This window comes from Thrips palmi, unplaced genomic scaffold (assembly GCF_012932325.1).
Source record: "Thrips palmi isolate BJ-2018 unplaced genomic scaffold, TpBJ-2018v1 HiC_scaffold_17, whole genome shotgun sequence".
Classification (NCBI taxonomy): domain Eukaryota; kingdom Metazoa; phylum Arthropoda; class Insecta; order Thysanoptera; family Thripidae; genus Thrips; species Thrips palmi.
Genome location: NW_023144626.1, coordinates 8,729,967 through 8,755,540, shown reverse-complemented (window position 1 = coordinate 8,755,540; position 25,574 = coordinate 8,729,967). Strand labels below are relative to the sequence as shown.

Genomic DNA, 25,574 nt, shown 5'->3' with positions numbered 1-25,574 from the left:
TCCTACAGAAAATACTGTAAGAGCCTACGGAGAATATTGATAAGGGGCCTACGGAGAATTACCACAAGCTGTTTACAGAATTTTCCGCAGCTTTTTGCCACAGTGGTCGCTCTGTCTCTCTCGCACTCATGGGGCGTCCCGTATAGGTGCGGGAGAGACAGAGCGACGAAAACGGCTGCTGGCCCGGAGCGACGCGCACCGCGCCCGCCACGACATCCGGCCCGGCCTCCTCCAAGAAGACGTCAGGCCGCCAGGCCACCACAAAGGCGACGTGCTGCTGCTGCTTCGGGGCCTCGACGGCCTCCACGACGGCGACGCGACAGCCCTCCGCCTCGGCGCAGCGACGCAGTGCACCGTCGCCATGCGAGCCGTGCGCGCGGGGGAAGGGGCGACCAAGGGGCGACACACGTGTGGAGGCGCGCCATCCCCGGGACACGTGCTGCCGTGCTGCTCAACCACTTGCTTGGGGGGAGGGGGGCTTAACAGGCGCACGGACGGCACCCGCGAGCACCCGCGTCACGACGCGACGGTGACGAAGCAGAGCACCAGCTCCCGAACAGACGCCGCATTGTCCGCAAAGGGCTCCGCAGCTGCGGCCTCGCGATAAGGCGGTGCTGCCGAGTGCGATTCGATCCTCCGTCTCTCTCGCACCCCTCCCGAACGCGAGCACGCCCCGCGAGAGCGAGAGAGACGGAGCAACGGCGGGCCCCCAAACCCCGCGAGCTCGCTTTCCCGCGCGATGCGGCCAACCCGTCATTAGACACTCGTCAAAATCTATCGCACTCCAACGCAAACAATCGGCCCGGCCGCACGGGGCGGGGCGGGGCGCGCTGGGGCGTGCCAAGCGCCGGCAGGCCCGCCCCGCCACCGGCAGCCACTGGCCAGGACGAGACAAAAGAGGGTGCTATTAATCGCGCGTTGTTGGTGGCGGCCCGGCGGCCTGGCGGCGCGCACGCCGTGACCGTAACAATGACTCACAATGGGCAGCGGCCGGACAGTGCTTTCGCCGCGCTGTCTCTCTCGCACTCGCGGGGCGTCCCGCAGGGAGTGAGAGAGAGAGACAGCCCGGGGAGGGGCGCCAGCCACCCCGGGCGGAGGACGGCCCGACTAACCGCAGCAGTACAGCGCGATGCCTTTCACCACCACCGCCACCGAGAGGTTCAGCGAGTCGATGAATCCGTTTTCCATGTTGGTCCAAGATTTTGTTAAAGAAAGCGGTAGCGAACTTGCACCGGAAAGGCCCAGGAGGTGCGAACCACCTCCACTACTCCTTCGCGTGGGGCAGTCCCTCGGCGGGGCAGCACTCAGGGCTGCCTGCCCGACAGGCGGCGTGTCGGCGCGCTGTTCGCGGAACATGCTGTCCTGGACGCCGCGGACGCGCCGCGGACGTCATGGACATGGACCGACGCCGATGCGATGTGCGATCTGGGACACGCGACTCGTTTACCTCGCCACAGCATGGCCATCTGCTCCATTTGCGCCACGGCGACGAACATTTGGGCTGGCGGCGCTGGCGGCGCGGGGTCCAGGGGCCGCGACGAACGGGCGCCACCGGGGGGCGCGGCGGCGACGACGTCCAGTACGAGGCACGGCGACGAACGGCGGGGCGGTGGTCAGCCTCCGCCACCGGCAGCCATGGCCCACACGGCACTCACACGCGGCACTCGTCGCCAGGCACGGCGCGCACTGTCACACTGTAGCACTCGCGCACTCGCGGACGCGCCGAGGCACTCGCGGGGGCGTGGCGCCTTGCGCGGACGGCGGGGATCTTCGGCGCGGGACGGAGCAGCAGCGCGATCCAGCCGCCGCGAGACTCACCACTACATTGGCGGCGTGGCGGCCTGCCTGGCCGCGGCGGGCATCCCGACATGTGTACCGCGCCGCCGCCCGCCCCGCCACGGCGCCGATAGCGTGCTCCAGGGCCCCGCGGGGCGCGAGAGGGGCGCGGGGAGGGGGAAGGAGGGGCACGCAGAAAGTGAAGGTGGGGAGCTGTACCACTGCAGGGGGCCGCCAGGGCCCCGCTAGGGCCCCGCCAGGGGTGCGTTACATGATAAGAAGCCAAGCGGGCAGACTGGGCCACGCGCTTTCCCGCACCCGCCCCACCCCACCCCGCCCCGCCCCGCCCCGCCCCGCCCCGCCCCGCCCCGCCACGCACCGCTGCCACCACGCTCTTCCGGCACCACTACCCTAGTGCCGCGGCCCGCAGCGCCGTCGTCGTGCCGCTCCGGGCGAGGGGGCGGCGGGGGCGGCGCGGAGCTCGACGGGCAAACCCGGTAGTGCTCGCTGCGCGCCGCGCGGTCGCCAACCTCGATACAGGAACCGCGAGGAAGGCCCGGATGGCCCGGATGGCCCGGATGGCCCGGATGGCCCGCACGCCGCATCCCCTGCCCGGCCCCATGCACCGCCCGGCCGCGGCGCGCGAGAGATGCGCGCGCTCTCTGTCCGGCCCGTGGCTGCCTTTGCTGCCTGTGGCTCGGGGCCCCGGCTGGTTGGCTGGTTGCGCCAGGGACAGCCTGGCCCGCCAGACCGTCGCTGAAAACGCGATCCCCGCGGCCGCGCCGCCGTGCCTCGCGCCGTGCCTCGCGCCGTGCCTCGCGCCGTGCCTCGCGCCGTGCCTCGCGCCGTGCCTCGCGCCGTGCCGCCATTGTCATTAGGATCCAGTGCGCGACGCGGCGCCGCGGAGTTGCGAGAGGCGCGAAGCGCGGAAGGACCCAGTGGCACACTACACTGCAGTGTAGTGCCACGGCAACCGTGCCGCCGTTGGAGTGGCAAGGCAAACAGCTTCACTGCACCTGGAAAGGTGTCGTCTCGTCTCTCCTCGGAGGGAGCGTCCACAGAACTCATCATGAGAATAAGTGGCGCTCCAGAGCATTGGCAAGAGTGACTCTGAGGACGACGCCTATAGCGCGTCAGGACGAGACGCCCGTTAGACAGGACCGCAGACGCACCCAACTCGGAAAAAAACTGGAAAACCTCGACTCGAGACTCGTAACTTCCAAGCTCGCGGCGGCTTTTTAGTGTGCTGCCTCTGTCTGCCTCCTGCGAATAGGCTGGCCAACAGTGTGCAGCCGGGCCGAGCCAGGCTGGGCGGCTGGCAAGGCGGCTGGGCTGGGGGTGGTACACTGGTGGAACCATGGTGGAACGGGGCCACGGCAGGGCTTGCGCGGCTTGCGTCACCGCGATGCTCCCTGAAGCGCCAAGCGCAGCGGCAGCCAGGCAGCCAGCCGTCATGCAAGACGCACGTAACGCTGGCGTAACGCGAGGCGTTCTAGAGCGAGGAGAAGCCCGATGGCCGATTAGGCGCCACTGGCGCGCTCTAGCGGACCAACGCCGTGCACGCGGCGCAGTGCGGCGCAGTGGGCCAGGAGGACATGACTCTGGACCTCAACAAAAAAAAACACAAAAAAAAAACAAGAGACTTACCCTCCGCCATGTAGGGGTTGTGCGGCACGCTGGGCGGCGCGGGGGTGCCGGGGTGGCTGCCGGCCACGGACGGCGCGGGGGTGTTGTTGTTGTTGTGCCCGGCCAGGAGATCGGTCAAGTCCGGGACGGACTCGATGAGGCCGGGGCCCACCTCTCCGCAGGCGCGCTCCCGCTCCACATCTGCAAGCACACTCTGATTAGTCGCCTGCCAGAAACAAACACTCACACACGCACGCACACACACAAAGACAACCGTCAACGGCGAGGGTCACGGATTGGTGCAACCGGTCGAGTACAGTGTGCCTGCCGGCCTGGCGGGGCGGGCGGGTGCCGGGCCGGGTCACTAGCCCGGTGCGCGCGGCGCGGTTGCTGCGTTCGCTGCGTTCGCACGGCGATGACGCGCCCACAATGGACGAGAAGGCCGTGATCCTGGACGGGGCAATGTCAAGGGCCGTCCGGATCCTCCAGCCAGCCTCCAGCCGGCCTCCAGCGGCGGCCTCCAGCCAGGCCGGCGTGGGAAAACGGCTCGTTTGTTGACCCGGAGCCCCCATGCGGCCCCCGCGGCCCCCGCGGCCCCGCCCCGCCGGCAGTCCGAGTCCTTTCGGTTTCAGCGGGCCGTCGGCAAGCCCGCAAACATTGTGGCAGTCGTCTTAGTTTCCTTTTCAAATTTTCCACCGGTGCCAAGGCAGTGGCCCGTTCGGTGCGTCATGGTGCGTGGTGCAGGCGGATTCCGAACGGTCTCTGTCTCCCTCGCACTCGTGGGGCGCCCCGCGAAGGTGCGAGAGAGACAGCGCGACGCGAGCCTGCCGTCGCCGGTGTCGTGGGAGGCGCGCCGCTGCCCCGCAAGACCCACCAATGGCCACTGCTCCATATTCAGCGGCTCGGGTTCAATATTCATGCCGTTGGCAGTGTGGTGGGCCGAGCGAGCCGCGGCCGACCCTTGGAAAGTCGCTAGAGGCTCGAAGGCTTGAGGCGCGAAGGGAGACGCGGTCCGCGTTCGCGGCGTTGGCGTTGCGCGATGCCCGAGGCGATGCCGACCCAAGCCAAGCCTAACTATAGCAGTGGCGGAGCACTGCCACACTGGCCTTGCCCGCGCCGCGCAAGCCAGAGGCTCCCTATCAGAGTTTCGCCGAGAAAAAAAAAATGTCCTTCAGGCACATTATATAAGGCTACAAAAAACAACGAAAAGTGAAGTCAACGCCGGCGGTTGTCGCTACTGCGCAGTTCGCCACAGGCCGGGCGAACTCGCATCGGAAACGGTCCTGCCGAACTGTCGCCGTTTCGTAGTCCACTGGGAGCTACCTCTTCAGCAGAGCCCCCGCTGACGCGTTGCCCTAGATCCGGAGCGCGCGGAGTACGGTGTAGGGGCGTCCCCAGAGTCCCGCGATAAGCAACCGGTCCCCTCGCGACACGCGAAACGCGCGGGCGGCGCCGTCGAAGACGACGAACGCGTACCTGACCTGGAAACGGCGCGGGCAAAACCAAAACACGGCGAGGCGCGTGAAAAAATAAACAAAAACACGCGAGTTGGTATCTGAACCGCGGCGCGGCGTTGCGGGGGATTCCCCACCACACTGTACTCTACTCACCCTTCTGCAGGATCTCGAGGTGCTCCCACAGGATGTCGCCGACGAAGGGCGGCGTGCGCGCCAGGAAGGACTCCTTGCCCATTTGGCAGATGTCGCGGCCCTTCATGTGGAACTGCTGCAGGGTCACGCCCTCCAGCGAGAACTCGCTCATGGCCCAGCGCAGCCAGAAGTTGACATGCTTCTCGGACCATTCGCGGGGGTCTGCAACACAACACAGGAGGCACTTGTCAAAATTCGGGACGTTATCAGGGAAAAGAGGAAAAGGTCGCTTGTGTGTGCGTGTGGGTGAAAGACAGGGGGGGGGGCGCTTCGCGGGCGTGACTCCGCATCGGCAGGCGGCCAGCCCCGCCACGCCCCGCCACGCCCCGCGTGTGACGGATTGGCGCGAAAACACAACACGGCCATCTCGGTCAAAGCTATAAACGGTATCCTGTGGCGACGCGCGGGCCGCGGGGCGCACCGACGGCTGCGGCGCAAAGTTCGACTCGCCCACGCCGCGCCATGCCGAGCCTTGGGGGCCGCGGACCCCGCCGGGAGTGACCGCTGCTGGCCGAGACTGCTATTTGGTATGAATTGACAAAATAATCGGTGTGAATCCAACGTACTGCACTGTGGTATTCAAAATGAACCATGGTCAGCAAACTTTGCCCTCGAAGGTGGATTAGTGTTCAGAAAGCCAACTGATGGAAGCGAACGGAGTCCGCTTGGTGCTCCGGGACGCACGGCTCACGGCTGTGCGCGCTGCGCGCTGCGCAGGGGGGATTCGACCGTGTAAATCAGCGTCATGCCAGCGGGACAGACAGACGGACCGACAGACGGACACACCGGCCGACAGGTGCGCCTCGGCGCGGCCGTGTGGACGGTGTGGACTCCATGGGCGGCGGTGCGAGACGCACATCACGTCAACCATGGTCAGCACGGTCAGCACCAAGAGTGCCTTCCCTTGTCAGTCCGCGGCGGACAGGAGAAGGAGAGGGGGGGGGGGGGAACCGCAGCGCCGCCACAGCCAAGCCGATGGCTCTTCGCCACGCCCCGCTCCTGAATACAGTAGGACAAGTACATAAATCATGCTGCATCGCGGCCCTCCGCTGGGGCGCGAGAGAGACAGAGCGACATGGCCGGGGCGGGGCGGGGCGGGGCGGAGCCAGCGGACTGGAGAGGCTCTCCGAGGAGTGCGGCGTTGGCCTGGCGCGGCCTGGCGCTGCGGACCGCGGGCCGCGATGGTGCGGTACAGCGGCGGGACGCGGCGACGCGGCCGTGGCGCTGCGATTGGTCGGCAGGCGATACCGAGGCGGCGAGGCGAGGCGCCACGCCGGGGCCGGGGACTCTAGGGGGGGAGAGCCCAGCAGTGGAGGGGGCGCGGTCCATCGGACAGCCTCCGCGGAGCCTCAGCACCGCCCCCCGCGAGGACCGCGACCGCCGCCCGCCGAACACCGATAGCGTTTCGTCTCAAGGGAAACGGCCACTTTCGGGGTTCGGATTCAGATTCAAATTCGGCGAGTCGCGGCAGCCACGCCGTGCCACGCCTCGGGGCGCGCGCTGCCGTGTGACGGCCAGCCTGGCCGGGCCGCCCCGTCCACGTTGTTGTTGTTATTGTTGTGCAGCGCGCCGGGCGGGGAGGAGGGGGCGGGCGGAAGTCATTTTCCGCCTGAGCGACCGCCCCACCTGCAGAGAGAGAGAGAGAGAGAGAGAGAGAGAGCACCCTGCGTAGCCTCGCACTCACACACGCACACTCACTCTCGTCCTCTTGCAGCAGCGCGCATCTTTGTGGAAATCAAGCGAGTGGCACTGGTCGCTGCTCGTCGGCGGGGCCGACGGGGCGGCCGAGAGGCTCGTGTAGGGTGCACGTGTAGCGCGGTGCGGCCAGCCCATAGGCCAGGCCGGCCCGTCTCGGCAGCACAAACGCCCGCTTGCAAAACGGCCGAGCGAGCGCGAGTCGAAGCACGGCGAAGACGAGCCGACGTAATTGGCGAGAGCAGCCCGAGCGGGCCAGCCCCATGAGCCCCACGACGGAGTACGGTGTAGTGTCCCCGGCCGTGGCTTGCAGTGGCGTGGCGCCAATCAGCCCGGAGGATGCACCCATTGTTGCGAGACAGGCTCACTCCGAACAGTGCTTCGTCGCTCTCTCTCTCTCTCTCTCTCTCTCTCTCTCTCTCTCTCTCTCGCCACGACGGGACCGGCCCACGAGTGCGAGAGAGACAGCACCGTTCAGCCTGCGGGGCGGCCACGCGATCGACATGCACTCATGGACCAGGCCCCGGTCGGCCCCACCCCCACCCCCGCGGCCCCCATGGCCGCCATGGCAAGGCGCCCCGAGGATGCAGCTGCACGCACTAACAATGCCAGCACACTGTAGGCTGCAGCAGCAGGCTCATCCCAGCGTTGGGCAACGCCGAGCCCCCCAGGCAGGCAGGCAGGCAGGCAGGCAGGCAGGCAGGCAGCCCCTCCGTGCGATATGATGCCGCAACACTGCAGCAGGCCGTAATAATGCTAATGGCCGGCAGTCGGCACGGTGGTGGGCAGCTAGGCCAGTCCGCTAACGAGCCCGGTCCAGCGGCCTCGCTCTGTCTCTCTCGCACGCACGGGGCGCGGGCCACCCCGCGGGGGGAGCGAGAGAGGCAGAGCCCACCGCCAACACCCACAGCGTCATCGCCGCGCTGTATACGTGCGCGAAATTCGGTGCTGGCGCGTTCAGCCCCCTCTCGCGGTTCGGGCTTCGGGCGTGGTGTGACACTTCGGCCTTGTTTGTCGTGCAAACACGCGGGCACGGCGCGGCGCAGAGTGGCACGCCGCACGCGGCACGCGCTGGCCCGCCAGGCAAGGCGGAAGAGCAAACACCACCGGGCCGGGCGGCCGGAAAAGACGACGCCGACAAAGGTGCCGACGCGGCGACGCGACGGCCGACGTCGCGGTGTGATTCTGCACAGGCCGTCTCTCTCGCACCCCTACGCGACGCGCCGTGAGTGCGAGAGAGACGGAGCGAGGCGCCCGGAGGGCAGGCCGTCCCGCCGCGCGGAGGCCCCCGAGGGTGGCCTACCCGCCATCACCATTACCATTACGGGCTCGCTCCACTCGTTGCGCTGTTTGTGTTCCGTGGATTTCTTTCTCCTTTTTTTTTGTTTTCGGGGAGAGCGCGCGCGCCGCTCTGTCCAACAGCGATACCGGTGTGATGCAAGCCGTCCAGGCCGTCCAGGCCGTCCAGGGGTGCGGACCGCGGACCGGCCGACGGGCTATTGTTCTATTCTTCTCCTTTAACCTACTGGAACAAGCGCCCCAGAGCCAGAGCCCCGAGCCGGGCACCGAGCAGAGGGACCGGGAGGAATCAGAGCGTCGCCGCGACACGGCGCGGCACGGCACGGCGCGGCACGGCACGGAGTGATGCGCTGGATGCGGAACATCGTTGCACGCCACGAAGACGGGCAGGGCGGGCAGGACGGGCACGCCAACGTAACGCGGTGACAAAGTGGGCCAGCGCCCCGTGACGCCGGGCGCCTTTCAATCATTCAAACGAGAAGGGAGAGAGAGAAACTTGGCGAAAACAGAGGAAAGCAACTGGTGTCTGCGGGCGGTGTATTCGGGGTACGCGCTCCGTCCTCGCACTGGGGGGCGCCGTGCCCGGCCTGCCCGGCGTGCGTACGCACGCGGCGAGGCGTGTTGACTCCACGACACCTGCACTGCGAGCACCGCGTGCACCGCGCGCCGCGGGCCCACGAGAGGAAAAGGGGGACTCCCAGGCCTCGAAAAAAAACAAAAAAAAAACACAAAAGGAAACACCGCGCGCTTTACTGATTTAAGGTTACTGTAAGGTGAAAAAACTATCTTCCAAAGTATAGGTGGCAGTGCTTTGGTTTTTGGTGATTTAGTTGCTTACTATGAAAAACTTTTAAAGCCACAGACTGGACTCCCAACTCCCATTAGTTCCAAAGTTATGAGGGTTTTAATGTTATTTTAGTCGTTTACTAAAAATTCTCCTTGCGATGAACCAAAAAGTTTACGGAGGTGTGATTTTTTATTTTGAAGTTCAATGGACATGCAAACAAACTAGCAAAGCCGGATTTGACAATATATGCATAGGATGGCCGGAATTTGTTTTTGGAAAATGTGATTTTCTTTTTTTACTAAATTTAGTAAAATTTTGGTAATTTTTTTTGTTTTTTGAGAAAAACTCCTGTTTGATGTTGGAAATTTGGAAATCCGGCTTTGCTACAAGATAGACAAAGCAATAAAGAGCTTGTAAAACAAAAATCAAGTCTCGACAATTTTTGGTTCATCGCAAGGAGAATTTAGGAGAAACGACTAAATTTGTTACGTAAACTTCAATAACTCAGAAACTAATGGGAGTTGGGTTCCTCAACTTTGGGTTTAAGTTCATTTTATAGTAAGCAACTAAAAACCAAAATACAAACATGATGCCACAACTATTGTGGAAAATGATATTTCACATTTTTTTCACTTTACAGTAACCTTAACGCTCCTCACGGCGCTGACCACACAATCACAACCGACGACCGGGGCGGGGCGGGGCGGGGCGGGGCGGGGCGGGGCGCGGCGGCCGATTGGGTGTACCGACAGAAGAAGATTGGGCTGGGCGGCCCCGGCTAAAGGCCCGGCGGGGTGGGGGCTTTAATCGAGGCACGCGACCGTCGCCTCGCCGAGGGCCGGAAACGGGAGGAGACAGAGCGAGAGAGACGGAGAGCGGGTCCTTCCGTCCCGACCCGAGGAGCAGACAGAGACAAGGCGAGGCTGAGGCGGCGGGGTGATTCACCGAGCCGATCGTCGGGGCAGGCAGGGCAGGCAGGCCAGGCAGGGGCAGCCACATCGGACCGGCAATCTGCAGGCGGCGCCAGCAGGCCGACTGTCCGTCTCTCTCGCACCCACACGGTGCGGCCCGCGAGTGCGAGAGAGACAGCCGGCTGCAGCGCCGCGGCACGCCATCGGGACGGCCGGGACGTGTGCGGCGGATGCGCCGATTATTGCAGGCCGCGGGAGGGGGGGGGAGGGGGAGGCCCTAAAACGTCACTCGACAAGACGCGACCTTCCCACATTAACGAGAAGAGGACGCGACACTTTCCCCCGTTTTAAGTTTGGCGTTCCGTTCGGCGACATTGTATGCAGGCGAGTCAAGTCGTCGACGGCCAGCCTGGGGGAGGGCGCACTGCGCCCCCAGACGGCCGGGCCGGGCCAGACGCACAGTGGGCCAGAAGACCGGTGGAGGTGGCCAAAACTCTAGACGCTCCAGAGTCGCTAAATGGTACTCAAACCGAGCATGTGACCCCACCAATGGATTGCTCTCCGTACGAGGAATCCATTGGTGGGGTCACACGTTCGTTACGAGTCCTGTATAGCAACTATGGAGCTCAAAACGCGTCTAGGGTTTTGGCCGCCTCCACCGGTCTTCTGGCCCACTGTGAGACGGAGCGCCGCGTTCAGCTCTCCCGGGAGGTCCCCGACGTTCGCCACCCTTGGCCGGCGCCGCACCCGCCGAAGCCGATTCCAGGAGCTGCGCGCCTCTGTCTCGAGAGAGCGAGCGAGAGAAAAAAGGCCGGCAAAGGCTCCACTCCACTCCACTGTGCCGTGTCGGCGTCATTACCCGTCGGACAGTCCGACATCGTGTTTACGTAATCAGCGTGTGGGGAGGCAGGCAGGCCATCTGCCGTCACGCGAAGTACCTGTCCTGTCCAGGGCAGAGGCACAGTGAGTCGGTCCGGTCGTCGTCCCAAACAGTTCCGACGACCCGCGAAAGTCGAGCCGGAAAGAACGGGACGGGACGAAAACGGACAGAGGGAAACAGATTTCCCGATTGCCGCTCGAGAGTGCGCGCACGCGCGGACCTCGTGCGGTTTCCGCGTGATCTCGGCGGCAGATTTCAAGTGTTTTGTTTTCGTTTTTTCTTTTCTTTTTTGACGGCGGCGGGCGTTAAACGACTGCAGCGTCAACCGGTGGGACGTCGCCGGACTCCACCGGCAGCACCTCTAGCGCACTGGCAAAAAAGCAGCCGCCCCAGCCGGGCCGTCGTCCAGGCCGGACGGCCAGCCATGCAGCACAGCGCGGCGCGGCGCGGACGGGCGGAAAAATTAGCAGAGCCCGGCCCGGCCGGTCAGGGCGACAGTGGCAGAGGCAGCGACGACGAGTAAAAACAAGGCTGCACTGGTCTATTTCTCATTTTCCTTTTTTCCCGGCCGCAGTGCCGCTCTGCGCTCGCAGAGCTCGCAGAGAACCAGAAAGTGAAAGTGAATTGCAGTAAAGTGCCGCCACCATCAGGGCGGCTCCTGTCCCTGTCGCACGCCATCCAAAACAGCCATCCAGCGCGCCGCGTTTTTTGCCAACCCGCCGCTTTTTCGTCCTCCTGCGCTGTGCTATTTTGTTAATAAACTTTGTGCCCGGCCGGGTCGGCGACCTGGTGTGCGCGCTACCGCACAGTGGGCCAGAAGACCGGTGGAGTTGGCCAAAACTCCAGACGCGTTTTGAGCTCCAGAGTCGCTAAGCAGGACTCGAACCGAACGTGTGACCCCACCAATGGGTTCCTCGTTCGGAGAGCAATTCATTGATGGGGTCACACGTACGGTTCGAGTCCCATTTAGCGACTCTGGAGCTCAAAACGCGTCTAGAGTTTTGGCCGCCTCCACCGGCTTCTGGCCCACTGTTCGCCACGCGCGGAACCACAGTGTCGAGGGCCTGGCTTTGCCGTGCGGCCCGGTGCGGCCGTGACCCCCGCGGGCAGCGGCTGCCTTCCCTCCGGCCTGGACGGCCTGCCCCCTGAAGGATCGTCCCGTCGTTCTGTCTCTCTCGCACCCCCACGCCTCGTCCCTCGAGTGCGAGAGAGACGGCGCGATCCCCCGCAACGAGGCGGCAGGGCGCGGCCATCTCTGGCGGGAGCCGGAGTCGTTTTCCCACGGCCGCGGTCAATAGTCCTGCAGCCCCGCACCTTGACCGAGCGGTGGCGTGGCACAGTCTGTCTCTCTCGCACCCACGCGGGAGGCGCCATGAGTGCGAGAGAGACAGACCGGGTCGCCACCCCCGCACGTGTCCGCGACTCCGCGGCGCCACAGGTGTCGAAGTCAAGCCTCGGCTCGGCCCGCGGCGGAAAGCGGAAGCAGCCCGCGCCCACGCCGCGTCTTGGCGCGTGGCCGCGGTGCGTCCGGCGCGTCCGGTGCGGCCCGCTCGCTGCCCCACTGCCGGCAGTCTGCCGCACCGGAAGCACCGGAAGCACCGGAAGGCGCCGGAAGCGCGGGATGCGCGGACATCGCGGAATTAAGCCGTTCCGCTGCGGATTCCAAGAGTGAACTAGTTCTCGGTTGCGCAACACGCCACACACACACACACACACACACACACACACACACACACACTCACTCACGCACACAGACGCGCATTCTCCGGGCGGCCTAGCGTGGCCGCGTGGCGCGCGCAGCGTGGCGTATCGGCGCGCTTATCACACAGGAACCACGTCTTGGTCCCGACGCCGTCCTGACCCCGTTTCCTCGGAACACGGAAGGAGACGGCCCAGGCCGGGCCGAGCCGGGCCGCGGGGATTCGGACAGCAATTGGCATCGAACACGCGGCGCGCTGGAAGCCCACTAGTGACTGTACACCCACTCGGCCGCACTCGGTGCTCCGTGCCCGACGTGGGTGACGTGTCTACCATGTGGTCCGCGAGACACGCCCGCGGCTACCGTAGGTCGGCACCGTTGTCGCCCGGGTTCAACCGAGTCAGGATTCGTTCCCTCCTCGCACGTCCCGTTTCCAAACGGCAAAGGGGTGCAGACTCCTGCGTCGTACTCACCTTTGGGTATGTTGCGGTTTATCTGGTCTTTCTCCCAAGATGCGAAAGAGGCCTTGAGGGCCTCTGTCATCTTTTTGTTCGTCCCGGGAGTGAGGGGCGGCACTTGCGCCGGGTTGTCTGCAACAGAAAACAACGACGATGCAGTCACACATGCAGTGAGAGAAAGAGAGAGAGAGAGAGAGAGAGAGAGAGAGAGAGAGAGAGAGAGAGAGAGAGAGAGAGAGAGAGAGAGAGAGAGAGAGAGAGAGAGAGGCTGGCGCCGCTGCAGCAAGTCGAGCCTAGCGCCTGGCGGGGTAGGCAACGCGCCGCGCACCCCTGCTCCACGGCACGGCCTGCCGCAAGGGGCCGTCGGCCTCCAGGCCACTGTCACTCTGAAGCTCCTCAAGACACACTTCTCACCCCACGAAGCGACATTTGACGTCCGCGCACCCTGAGTATGGTCTCTTTTTCGCGCCACTGGAACCTCGAACTTTGAACCCAGACGCACCCAGGGAGCACGCCGTCGACGCGTCGCGCTCAGCTCCTTTGTTCGGCAGCGCATGCGTGCCCCCAACGGGAGCCCCAATGGGAGCCCCGCGCCGCCCCGCGGCCCCCTCAGGGCCCCCGAGGGCCCCACCCGACGGGGCCATCATGTGCAGCCAACCGGCACACGGTCAACCCGCCCCGCCCCGCTCCGCCGATAAAGTCTGGACATGCGGCCTCATCCAGCGTGCCGTGCCGTGCCGTGCCGTGCCGTGCCGTGCCGTGCCGTGCCCTGGCGATGCGGCCCCCAGCCGAAATCTGCACGGACACGCAGCGCGCACGCCATCCAGAACAAAGGGGAGTCCCGCGCACCGCGCACCGCGTCCGCGCACCAGGAGAAAAACACAACTTTTGCCTTACAATGTTGGCCACATTGACAACCAGGTCGGAGCGATTGGCAGATAGGGTCGGCTATTCGTTTCAAATGTGACAATTAGACAGCACTTGTTGCGAACTACACGGCACACTCGTCCACAAGGTAATAGTACCATAACCCGTCCCGCACAGACACGGCTGCTTTTTATGTCAGTCTGATGTTTAATTTTGTGCGGAACGGCACGGAGTGACAACCGAGGAGACGACCCCAGGGGCCGTTTTCCGACTTTCACTGACATTTCGAGGTATTTTGTCCGCATTTTCCTCCGGCCCTCTTTGTCACGGACCTCTCCTGGTTCCCCTGGCCGGCCGTTTTCCGTTGCCGAGGTTCGACGCCAGATTTGAGCACGCGTCGCCGTAACGCGTTCCAAAGCGTCACACATGGCGGGGCTGGAAATTTATTTGGGCTGTCGAGGCCTTGGCCGGCCACGGTGCACCCCGTGGTCGGGGCTCCTGATTGCCACCCCCGCCTCGCCTCGCCTCCACATCGGACATCAGCTCGGCGAGCTCGGCGTGCTCGGCACGCATCGGTGCGCGGGAAGATTGCGCGCCCAGGCGAGGTGGAGCCGGGACGCACCCGCCCGGCTGGCTGCCTGCCTGACTGCCTGCCTGACTGCCTGCCTGACTGCCTGCCTGACTGCCTGCCTGGCTGCCCGCCTGGCCGCCTCGGCCCTCGCTCAAATAATAAAATACTCATTTCCAAGACGAATAAACCGAACGGACGGCGGACAGGCAGCCCCAGACGGCCACGGAGTGCACGCACCGCGGTGCAGACTGTCTCTCCCGCACCTCTAGGCGACGCCCTGTGCGTGCGAGAGAGACAGAGCGACGTGGTTGCGAGCGTCGCCATGATTTGGCCAACACCCTGTATGCACGCACGCTGCGTCACTGAGAGACACGAGAGCGGGCAGCGGAGCGTAGAGGACGCGGCACTCTGAGGCACGCACGCACACGCACGCACACACACACACACACACACACACACACACACACACTGACCCACGCAACAGCAGGGCATCCGGCCGCACCCTGTGCACACCTAGCGCACTCCAAAATCGCTGACGACCAATAAAGGGAGACAAGAAAGGCGAGACACGACTGCCATTTACTTTTGGCAGTGCAAGCAGTCGAACTGTCTCGGCTGCTCCTTGTCACGATCGCCATAAGGCCAAGTGGCGTTCACCTGCCGGCACACTGCACTGCGCGCTGCATTGCGGCGATGCGGGTGAGACCGGGTGGAGCAGCCTTGGGGTTGGGGCCGCTGGGCCCTGGGCCGCTGGGCCCTGGATGCAGTGCTGCCAACGACTGCAGGCGAAAGCGCCTTGCAAGTCTGCCTTAGTCAAACACGCCAGGTGAGGGGTGCGGTGCGCCGCCATGCGCTCGTGTGTGGGAAACTTCCAAACAGGTGGCCGCACCCTCACCCTCCCACTCCCCTACGGTGGCGCAGCACAGCGAGGCGGCCGCTCCCACGGGGGACCCTCCAAAAGGGAGGGAGCGAGAGAGAGGGAGGGAGGGGATCCGGCGAGCGCCCTCGGCACCCCCGGCACTTTAGACGGACTGGCGCGCGGCAGGGCAGGGCCAGCGCCAAGCAGGCCGCCAGCACGGCCGAAACGGAAAATGGCCTCCGGGATTGGAAACCCACAGCGTCGCGGCGCCGCGCGAATCGCTCGGGCCGTTACTCCGCGCGTTCCGAGACGGCGCTCTCTGTCTCTCTCGCACTCACGGCGCGTCGCGGACGGGTGCGAGAGAGACAGAGTGCCGTTTCGGAATGCGCGAGGCCTGCGAGGCAGCGATGCCTGACGCGCGGCGTGGCGAGGCGTGGCGGTGCCCGGCGAGGCGAACGACGACGACGCGACGCCCAGCCCGACGCCCAGCCCAGCGCCCAGCCCAGCGCGCAGCACAGCGCCGCCCCCTCCAGCCGCGATTTCGCAAGCGGTCCGCGCCGCGCCAAGCCGCGCCACGCCGCGGTGCCAACATGGCGCCCACAAAATGGCGGCCGCGGCCAGCCTGGACCAGCCCAGGACACTCGCCGAAGTTCGGAAGCCGAGCTGCGATGCCGAACATCGATTCGTCGCTGTCTCTGTCGCATCCCCATGGAGCAAGCCCCATGGGGGCGACAGAGACGGAGACTGCTCTTCTGAAAAACCACTCGGCACAGGGTTTCGCGCTTCGCGCCCCAAGGACAAGCAGCCTCTTCGGCCGCCGGACGGTCTTCTCTTTTAGACACGCGCGGGGGATGTGACGACAAGGCGTGAGCGAGGCCACTGTTTAGTAATCCACATACACACACGCTCTGCAGCTATGCACGCACACACACGCACGCACACACACACACACACACACACACACACACACACACACGCACGCACGCGGCAGGTGCGATCTCCAGGGGTGGGGGTGGGGAGGGGCGCCTCGTGCAGAACCGTACAGGCCGTACTGGCCGTCAGGCCCAAACAGAAGAAACGCGTCTGTCGGACACCTGCTGCCAGCATGACAGTCAGGCGAGCCCCCCCCCCCCCCACACACACACACTAACACACACTCTCACGGGCTTATTAGCACGAACTGGCGGACAGGGCGCGCGCTGAGTGGGTGGCGTACGACCAAGGGCCTACGACGACAGACGCGAAGAGTCGGGCGGCAACGAGTACTAAGTAGGAAAGGGTCCCCTTAATCGATCCTCAAGTATTCTCTGAATCCCCGCGTGGGACATTACTAATCGGGTCATGGACTCCTGTGTACGCACATCTGAAAAGTGACTTGTCATGTACTTGCCAGATACAGTATCGCACTGAAAATCGGTTTAGGGGCCGAAAGGAGTCTATGGGTGCAAGCACTGACCATCGAACTTCATAGTGTGCGCGACTTTCGGGCCGTGCTGCGCCGCGCCACCCACTCCGCGGCGTGCCCTCCATAGTGCCAACAACGCACGCGGCGCACGCGGAGAGGATTGCGACACCGCCGCGAGTTGGGCGGAGCGGGGGGGGGGGGGGCGTCCCCAAACGGGGTGGCGGGGAACCTCCGCCGAGAACACATGCACTTGCACTATCTCGCGAGGCACTGAGGAGGCGGCGCCTGAAAAGGAACCCTGTCTGCGCACGAGATACGGTTAGAAAATCTGCGAACCGAACCGCCTCTTTAAAATTGCAACACCTCACTGTTATTCAACGAATGTGACGTCACGTTCGTTTGAATGTGAATTTTGTCACATTCGTTTGAATGTGATGTCACATTCCTTTGAATGTGATGTCACATTCCTTTGAATGTTGATCCACGCTTTAACGAATGTGACACCCGCATCAGACGGCCGCATGATGGCCGTGTCACGTTCAAACGAATGTGACATTACATTAAAACGAACGTGACAAAATTCACATTCTAACGAATGTGACGTCACATTCGTTGAATAACAGTGCTGTCGTACGCGCCTCAAATGTTCCCAGTAGCCGCGGCGGAGATTCCATGACTACTATCACACCAGTCCAATACTATAAGCGCGTGCTCTTATCTGAGCGCGGCCAAGAGCGCCAAGAGCGCCAAGAGCGCCAAGAGCCAGGACCTCTCCTTCAAAATAGATAAGCGTCCGGTGCAGGTGCAGACACGGCGTCAGTACATTTCCGAAGCATTCCTGTGCACGCAGGAAGCCAGCCACTCACTCGCCGAACGCTTAGCCAGCATTCGAGAGACCAGGGCACCCTGTGTTGAGACGCTCCCAGGCCATGTCCCCAGCGAAAACGCACCACCCGATGAATTTCACTCGGTTACGCATGCCATTGATTTCGGTCACGAATCTGAGACTGCGGCCCCGCCCCGCCCCGCGGTGGCCTGGCCTTTCCATCAGATCGCTGTTTCGCCTAATAGATTAATGCCATGGGGGCGCGCTGCTGCTGGACACACTATTCATTACCACCACACTGCGGTGCGGGTCGCGCCCCCTACACTGCTCCAGCCCCCCGCATCGCCTCGGCATCGCCGCATCCCGATTCCGTCATTCGGACAAATTGTGGAGGCAGCCGACGCCTCGGCCTCGGCTCGGCCTCGGCTCGGCCTCGGCTCGGCCACCCCGAAACTCTTAATTCGATTCGCGGGGCATCCGTCTCAATTGCCGCCAGGCACGCGTCCCGACAGCCCCGATGGGCTGGGGGCTCGGCGGGAACCCGGAGGGAGGCTGGAGGGAACGTGGAGGGGAACCTGAAGGAAGCCTGGAGGAAGGCTTCAGGGAAACTGAAGGGAAACCTGGAGGAAGCCTGGAGGGACGCTTGAGGGAAACTAAAGGGAAACCTGGAGGAAGCCAGGAGGGACGCTTGAGGGAAACTAAACGGAAACCTGGAGGAAGCCTGGAGGGACGCTTGAGGGAAACTCAAGGGAAACCTGGAGGAAGCCTGGAGGGACGCTTGAGGGAAACTAAAGGGAAACCTGGAGGAAGCCAGGAGGGACGCTTGAGGGAAACTAAAGGGGAACCTGGAGGAAGCCTGGAGGGACGCTTGAGGGAAACTAAAGGGGAACCTGGAGGAAGCCAGGAGGGACGCTTGAGGGAAACTAAAGGGGAACCTGGAGGAAGCCAGGAGGGAACTGGGGGTCCGCTACAAACAATGGACATGCGTTCATTCGAGGCTAAATTGGAAGTTATTCGGGTTAACGTTTTGCATTTGCAAACGCTTGTCGCGATGTCAACCCCGTCCAAGGCAGCGCAGCTCTGGATCCCGACGTGTGACTTCCATCACTTGCTGGTCAATTGATGAGGGCGAGGGCGTCTAGGAGGAAAGTTACTGAGAGCCTCGGCGTTAGCGATCACCCACATCGGCCATAACTTTGAATAACTGACAGGAAGGCAGCGGACACCAAGTGGACACCAAGCGGTCGAGAAGGCGGTAAGCAACCACAACAAAACCCAGCCAAACTACACTAGTAAACTACTCGTCGGCGGAGCGACAGTCGGTACGAACCATTGCGCTGAACAAGCGACACAGGGTGTCCTGTCGAAGAAAAATAAAGGGCTTTAAAACAAAGCTGGGGCCACAAACACACGCACACACACACGGACGCGCACAAGCGGACGAGCACACAGATGCAGACATGACCAACATTGAGGCGTGACCCAAGTGACCCCGGAAAGCGCTGCTTTCGGACGGCGGGCCGCGGCGGTCGCGTCCACGCGCCATGCTTACCCCAACGCAATTAACAACTTCCCCCGACTCCACGGACTCCACCTTCGCCTCGGCCGAGTGCTCATCGTCAGCAACGCCCGCCACGCCAGCGGCTCAAAGCGACCGAATTAGACGGCCGGCGAGAGGCAAGGCGACGAGGGGGCAAAAACTCGCGCAATCATGTGTACACGGCCCCCGAAATCACACGCGAATCATTGAGAATCACGCGAAATCAAGCAATCCGAAATCAGCCAAAATCACTAAAATCGACCGAAATTAGGCAGAATCACACGAAACCAGGCCAAATCAGTCCGAAATCATTTCTTTCCGAACACAATCACACGCAAGCATGCTCAACATCACCCTGGTGCGTCGCGAAATAAGGCAAAATCAGCCATGAAATCAATTAAAACCATGCGCAATCATTGCGTTTTCCGAATCATGTGTACACGAAAATCCCGAGTTTTTGCCCCCTCGCAAGGCGAGGTAAAGGCCTTTTTTTACCTTTCTCGCCGCCGGACAAAGAGGCTCCCTGGCCGCCCTGGCCCGAGCCCTGGCCGGCCACCGCCAGAATGGCCAGTGCTTTCCCAAGTCCGCGGCGCCGGCATCGACATGCACCGCCACTGCCACGATGGACCCACTTCCGCCCACCAAAGCCGTGGCCTGCCTCGTCCGAGTCGGCACCGACAGCCGCTTCGTAGATAAGCCCAAGGCGGCTCCGTTTTTGGGCGTGTACCAGCCTCACCGGATATGGGGCGCAACCCGTGTACAGACCAGTGAGTCCCAGGCCGGAGGGGGGAGGGGGCGGGGGCGGGCGCACCAGTGGAGGGGCTCGTACCGAAGTGACACGCGCACACGCACACACACTCGTGCGCACGGGCGTGCGGGGGAAGGGGGGGGTACAGACAGAGGCACTATGAGGCACTATGAGGTACTCACAGCCAGACGCGCGGAAGGCAGCACTAAACATGTCCATGCGGCCGGCCGTGGGTCCTCGTCCATGCCTGCTTGTCCACGACCAGGACCGGGAACACGGGCTCACCTTTTGTTCGACAACACGATTTCATCGTCTTCATGGCCCAGACGGCGCGGGGGTCCCAGTCTATATACATTTGCTGAGTGACTAGGCTTGCACACTGAGATCACGATGCACCACAAACGAACGCACTCGTCACGGTCGGCACCGCCGCGCCATCGCGGCACACGCGGCCGTCGCCTCCGAGGACCCCGTCAGGGAGGACCCCGTCAGGGGGAAGCGTCCTCCACGCTCTTCATGTGGACCTCCGCCACCACTGGTCACACACGCACACACTGACGCGCCGTCACACTGACACTGTCACAGATCCCGCCACACACACTGTCACATACACCGTCACACACGCACACTGTCACAAGCACTGTCACAAACACTTGTTGCGCGAGTTGCCGGCAGGCTTGACGGCCCGGGCTTCGTACAGGCGGCGTGGCGAGGCGTAGCGAGGCTGGCCGAGCACTGACGCGGGGCGGCCCGCCCGAGGCCCGAGGCGAGGCGCGTCCCGACGGCCCCCTCCCTCCCCCACCCCCTTCCGGGCCTGCCGCCTTGCTGCCGCCTGCCCCTCCACCCCCCTGCCCTGCCCTCCCCTCCACGCCGCCGGCCCGGCTCAGCTTTATGAATGAACTGCGCGGCTAGCCGGTCCGGAATGCCCTGCCTTGCCTGTGGCCTGCAGTGGGCCTGCCCGGCCCGGTCCGAGCCTCCGAGTACTACGACTACCCGAACGGCCGAACGGGCCAACGAGCTGAATGGGAAGGGGCCCCTGCCACTCGCCCTGCCATTCACAGCCCCTCAAAGGGCCCCGCGGTCCACGACGTCCACGGCGGCCCCGGGTCAAAGGCCACGGCGTCACTGCCAAGCCAAGTCACCGCCCTGCCACCTCGCGACTAGAGACCCCTGAGCTCGGCGGGGCCCTCGGCGGGGCTGGCGGGGCCCCCGCTGGCAGGCCGCCACCGCCGCGTAGTATTTCGGGCCGCGGTGCCGCGCGGTGCCGCGCCAACGCGAACATGGCCGTCCGCCAGGTGCAGGGCAGCGCAGGGCCGCGCAGGGCAGCAGGGGACGCATGGCTGCAGCGGGGCGGCGGGCTGCACTCATTCACAGACTCATTCAGCGCGCCCCAGCCTGCCCTGCCTGCCCCAGCCCCAACCGTGCGAGCGGGGCGACCCTGCGGCGCTGCCGGCGCACGCCACCGCCGCCTCAACAAGTAGTGCCTGTTGCCCTACGATTGCCCCGTGGCGACCCCTAGCAAGGGCGCCCCGGATCCGCGAGCGCCGCCCGCCGCCGCCCCGTTCGACGCTGACCCTACAGCCCATCCGAGCGGCGGGCGGCGGCCAGCACTGGCTTTTACGAGGTGGCCGCGCCGTGCCGTGCCGTCGCAGGTCGCAGGACAGGGCAGGACTTGCGCCTCCAGTACAGGTTTCCCGAGCTCCGGGACTCCGGGACGGACTGGGGGGCCCAGCGGCCCAGCGGCCCAGCCCGGCGGTCAGGACCCGGCCAGGTCCGCCGACACAGGCCTGCAGTCCGGCAACGCCGCGCCAGGTAGGCGAGTAGCGACACCACACCGGAAGCGGGGCGGGGGAGGAAGCGGGGGAGGAAGCGCGGCCGGGGGAGGGGAGGGGGGGTGCGTCGCCCAGGTAAATTCATTATACGCGTCTCAATCAGGATGGCCAATTCCAGTTCCAGTGCGACGCTGCCTGCCCGGCCTGTCGGCCTGCCACGGCTGCCGTCGCCTTGACGACCTGCCCTGCCTGCCGGGCGGCGTCCCCCCCCCGGGCCGGCGACGCCGCGACGCCCTGAGCCGGTTCAATAATCGTGCCGTGAGAGCGGCGGGGCCGAGCCGGGCGGGGCCGGGCGGGGCGGGGCGGGGCGGGGCCGCCACCGGACTGGACGGGAAAAGCAGTCGCCCGTGTGTCTCGGACATCGATTACACGCCTGTGACAAAAATCGGGCAGCGGCGCGGCATCCCCTCGCGGAGGCCCGGCAAGGCCCGGCAGGGCACACTGTCCACTTCCTTTCAACGGGAAAAAGGGGCACTACCACAAAGGAGAGCACAGGCCGTGTGTGTGTTGTCTCAGGGACCCCTACACGCCCAGGGTCGGATCGTAGAGGACCGGGAGGAAGACGACGCGGCACGCGGGCGGGGGAGAGGCAGGAAGTGACGTCAGAGGGCAGCGGCAGCAGTGTGTCAGCGGCGTGGGGAAGGTTGGGGTGCATCGCCTGGGCCGCGCTCACACACACTCTCACACACACTGATGCCACGCCGCGCCACGCCCCGCCGCCGGCCTGGGACGGAGGAGGCCCGGCAGGCCCAGCCAGCCAGGTCTGAGTCTGAGACAGTGCCGCCCCGTGTAATAGCTCGCCACGAATCCGGTTCCCACAGCGCACCTCTCTGCACCTCGCCGACGACACGCCGACATGGGGCCGCCATGCCACGGGGTAGTCCCGGCCCGTCCCGGCCACCCCTCGCTGCCGCCGTGCTCCGTGGAGCATCGCGCATCCCGATTGGCCGAGCCGCCCGACCGCACCCCTCCAGCCAGCCAGCCAGCCCGGCGGGCAAGGCCGCCGTCGACACCGAGACCGAGTACACCAACCGCCATCACCGACAGGCCATTCACCATATCTTAAAATGCGATTCCGTTAGGCTGGGCCGCGAGTGTGTGAGTGCGCTAGTGTGGGGTCGCCGCGTCGCGTCGCCGCGGAGTCCCGTAAAACCGCCGAGGCCGAAACGACGCCGAACGCCTTTACTGCCAGCCGATAATTATTCGGTCTGCTTTTATTGGGCGTTCCGGGGGCACTTTTAGGCAGTCGGTCCGGCCGGCCCGCCCGGCCCACTCCCCCGCACCTGTCTCTCTCACTCCCTCTCGCTTCCTCCTCCCGTGTGACTCACCTGGGCTCCCCCCTCCCCTCAAATCACTTCCCGTGACACCTTGTCATCGATATTCCCGAGGGAGACGGGCCGATTCCGAACGGCACAGTCGTCGCTCTGTCTCTCTCGCACCCCGACGGGACGCCCCGTGAGAGCGACGGAGACGGGGCGACGAAGGCCCTGCTTGGGAGTCAGCCCACTGAGGTGCAGCTCGTGTTGTATATGCGCACGCGCGCACACGACACTCACTCGCGCGTGCGTGTACGTGGCCGGTGCGTGAGCCCATCGACATGTGCCTCATGACTCGTGCCACCGCTTATGTCACACATTTGGCAGGCCGGCGGCGGGCCCGCGGCTGGGCCCATGGCAGAACGCGACGGGCGGTCTTGTCTCGGGGTGTCACTGCCCCCAGCCATCAAATTTGACTTGGCTATTAATATGTGCCCGTACGTCGCTATCTAACCTTGCGTGGCCGCGAGCGGAGAAAACATCAACATTCGGATTGGTTGACTTCTGACGATGGGTTTATTCTTCCTGTTCAAAATTTGCTGCAATGCGGAGTTGTTTTCTAGCATTTAGCACAATCAGCGCCGAGCGCGCCAACGAGAAGAAAAACGGCGGGCAGCAATCGCCGCACTTCGCAGCGGGGGACAATATTAGGACAATCTGTCGGCGCGTGTCGGGGTGGGAATACTGCTCAACAAGTCAACAAGGCACAAGGCGTTTTCGCCCTCGCCCGCTTGCATGGCTTGCGCGGAGGGGTCGGGAAGGGTCGGGGAGGGTCGGCGGAGGGGTCGAACACGTCAATCCGATTCCTGGGCAATCGGCGCGCTATTGAGGAGCCAACAAGAGCCTCGAGGCTTCATCGAATCAATGGGCAGGCCGTGGCAGGCCTGGGGGCGCGGCCTCCCGCCTGCGGGTCAGCCAGCCAGCGGGCCAGTCTCTGTCTCCCTCGCACCCACGGAGCGGCGGGGGACGAGAGAGAGACAGCCAAGAAACCAGTGTCCGGGGTCCATCCGCCTGCAGAGGAGGACCTGCAGGCAAATGGGATCAGAGCGGGCACGCCACTACAGCGCACAGTGGGCCAGACGCCGGTGGAGGCGGCCAAAACTCTAGACGCGTTTTGAGCTCCAGAGTCGCTAAGCAGGACTCGAACCGAACGTGTGACCCCACCAATGGACTGCTCACCGAACGAGGAATCCATTGGTGGGGTCACACGTTCGGTTCGAGTCCCATTTAGCAACTCTGGAGCTCAAAACGCGTCTAGAGTTTTGGCCGCCTCCACCGGCTTCTGGCCCACTGTGCAGCGCCAGTTCGACTTGCGATTCGATTTACGACTTTTCGTGCACCCAGCAGCGCGCAGCACGCCTCGACTCTCACATCCGAGATCGACTCCGAGGCAGCAGACAGCGGCCGGCCTCGCGGGGTGTTCCGTGTTCCTCCGCGGCCCCTACACCATAAACCGATGACGCGCTCCCCGCAGCCGTGACGGACGGCACGGACGACACGACTCCTACACCCACAACAAATAACGCCACTCCCCCATGCGTTTTAAAAAGCGTCGCATATCGCATGACCCGTCGGCGCGCCGCGTCGCGTCGCTGCATCCTTTGCGTGACAACAAACCATCCGGGTGGAAGTGGATACAATGTCTTCTTCAGCGGGGCGCGTGGCCCGCCGCCTTTTTTCACATCATTATTGACTCGCTGGAAATCTCCAGCTCCAGGGCAGGACCCCCAGCCATGCGTGATGCTTATCGCCAGCGTCGCGACGCCGCGCCGTGCCGTGCCATGCCGTGCCGTGCCGCGCCGTGCCGTCTCGGCAGCAGCAGCGCCGGGCGTCGCGCGACCCGCATGGGCCGCCACCCCTTCTGCCCGATCCTCCTTATTCCGACACAATAACTCTCATTCTCGGCCACGTGCTCCAGGACCTCCACGGCCTCCACGGCCATTCCGAGACACCCCTTCCGTCATCGCAAACTCCATCAAACACACTCACGCACAGTGGGCCAGAAGACCGGTGGAGGCGGCCAAAACTCTAGACGCGTTTTGAGCTCCAGAGTCGCTAAACAGGCTTTGAGAACCGAACGTGTGACCCCTCCAATGGATTGCTCTCCGAACGAGGAATCCATTGGTGGGGTCACACGTTCGGTTCGAGTCCTGTTTAGCGACTCTGGAGCTCAAAACGCGTCTAGAGTTTTGGCCGCCTCCACCGGTCTTCTGGCCCACTGTGTCACGTCAGGCCTGGAGGCTGATTCCGTATCATCCCGTCTCGCGCGCTCGTCGGCGTGCCACAGGAGTGCGAGAGAGACAGAGCGAAACGGCTCCACCAAACACTGGTCCTCCCAAAAACGCGCCACTAATCCCCCGAAACGCGGCTCTGTGTAAACACGCACGTGGCGCGGCGCGGCGAGTCGCGGCGACGCCACAATGCTGGCTGCGTGCGCGCTGCGTGCGCGTGAGCGCGCGTCGCCGAGCGCTCGTGTGATTTTAGTGATTAACCTTGTTAAGCGAATGAGTGTGCACACGACGCCCCCTCGGCTATGCGCCGCTCGTCGGCACGGCCATGGGGGATCTATGTGCGTGCGTGTGTGTGTGTGTGTGGGGGGGGGGGGGTAAGCGCCGTCTTCGCTGGCGACCATCCCCATCATCACCGCGCTCCGCTTTCAGCAACCTTCCCGCGATCGCACTGCGGCCGCGCCACTGGGAAAGGACCCGCCAAAATCCGAGTCGGCGCGCTATCTGCAGTGACTGCGCGGCGGGCCGGGCCGGGCCATGGGCCGGGCCGCAACGAACTCCAAGGGAAGGGCAGTGGTACCGACGTCGCTCCGTCGCGCTCG

At 64.2% G+C, this 25,574-nt stretch overlaps 1 protein-coding gene across 11 annotated transcripts in view; it reads right to left on the bottom strand.

Moving 5' to 3' along the window:
- LOC117643284 (ETS-like protein pointed) overlaps window positions 1-25,574 on the bottom strand; it is a 103,167-nt gene that overhangs the window by 17,176 nt on the left and 60,417 nt on the right. For 4 of the 11 annotated variants that reach the window (XM_034382082.1, XM_034382083.1, XM_034382079.1 and 1 more), the window contains 4 exons: window positions 18,639-18,668; window positions 12,796-12,912; window positions 5,013-5,213; window positions 3,424-3,603 (listed from right to left, as the gene is read on the bottom strand). In XM_034382082.1, coding sequence (XP_034237973.1) covers window positions 3,424-3,603; window positions 5,013-5,213; window positions 12,796-12,912; window positions 18,639-18,668 — 528 coding nt within the window. Of the gene's footprint in view, window positions 1-3,423; window positions 3,604-5,012; window positions 5,214-12,795; window positions 12,913-18,638; window positions 18,669-19,778; window positions 20,321-25,574 lie in introns of those variants that run through there. The other 7 variants (XM_034382085.1, XM_034382080.1, XM_034382084.1 and 4 more) reach the window with 5 other exon arrangements.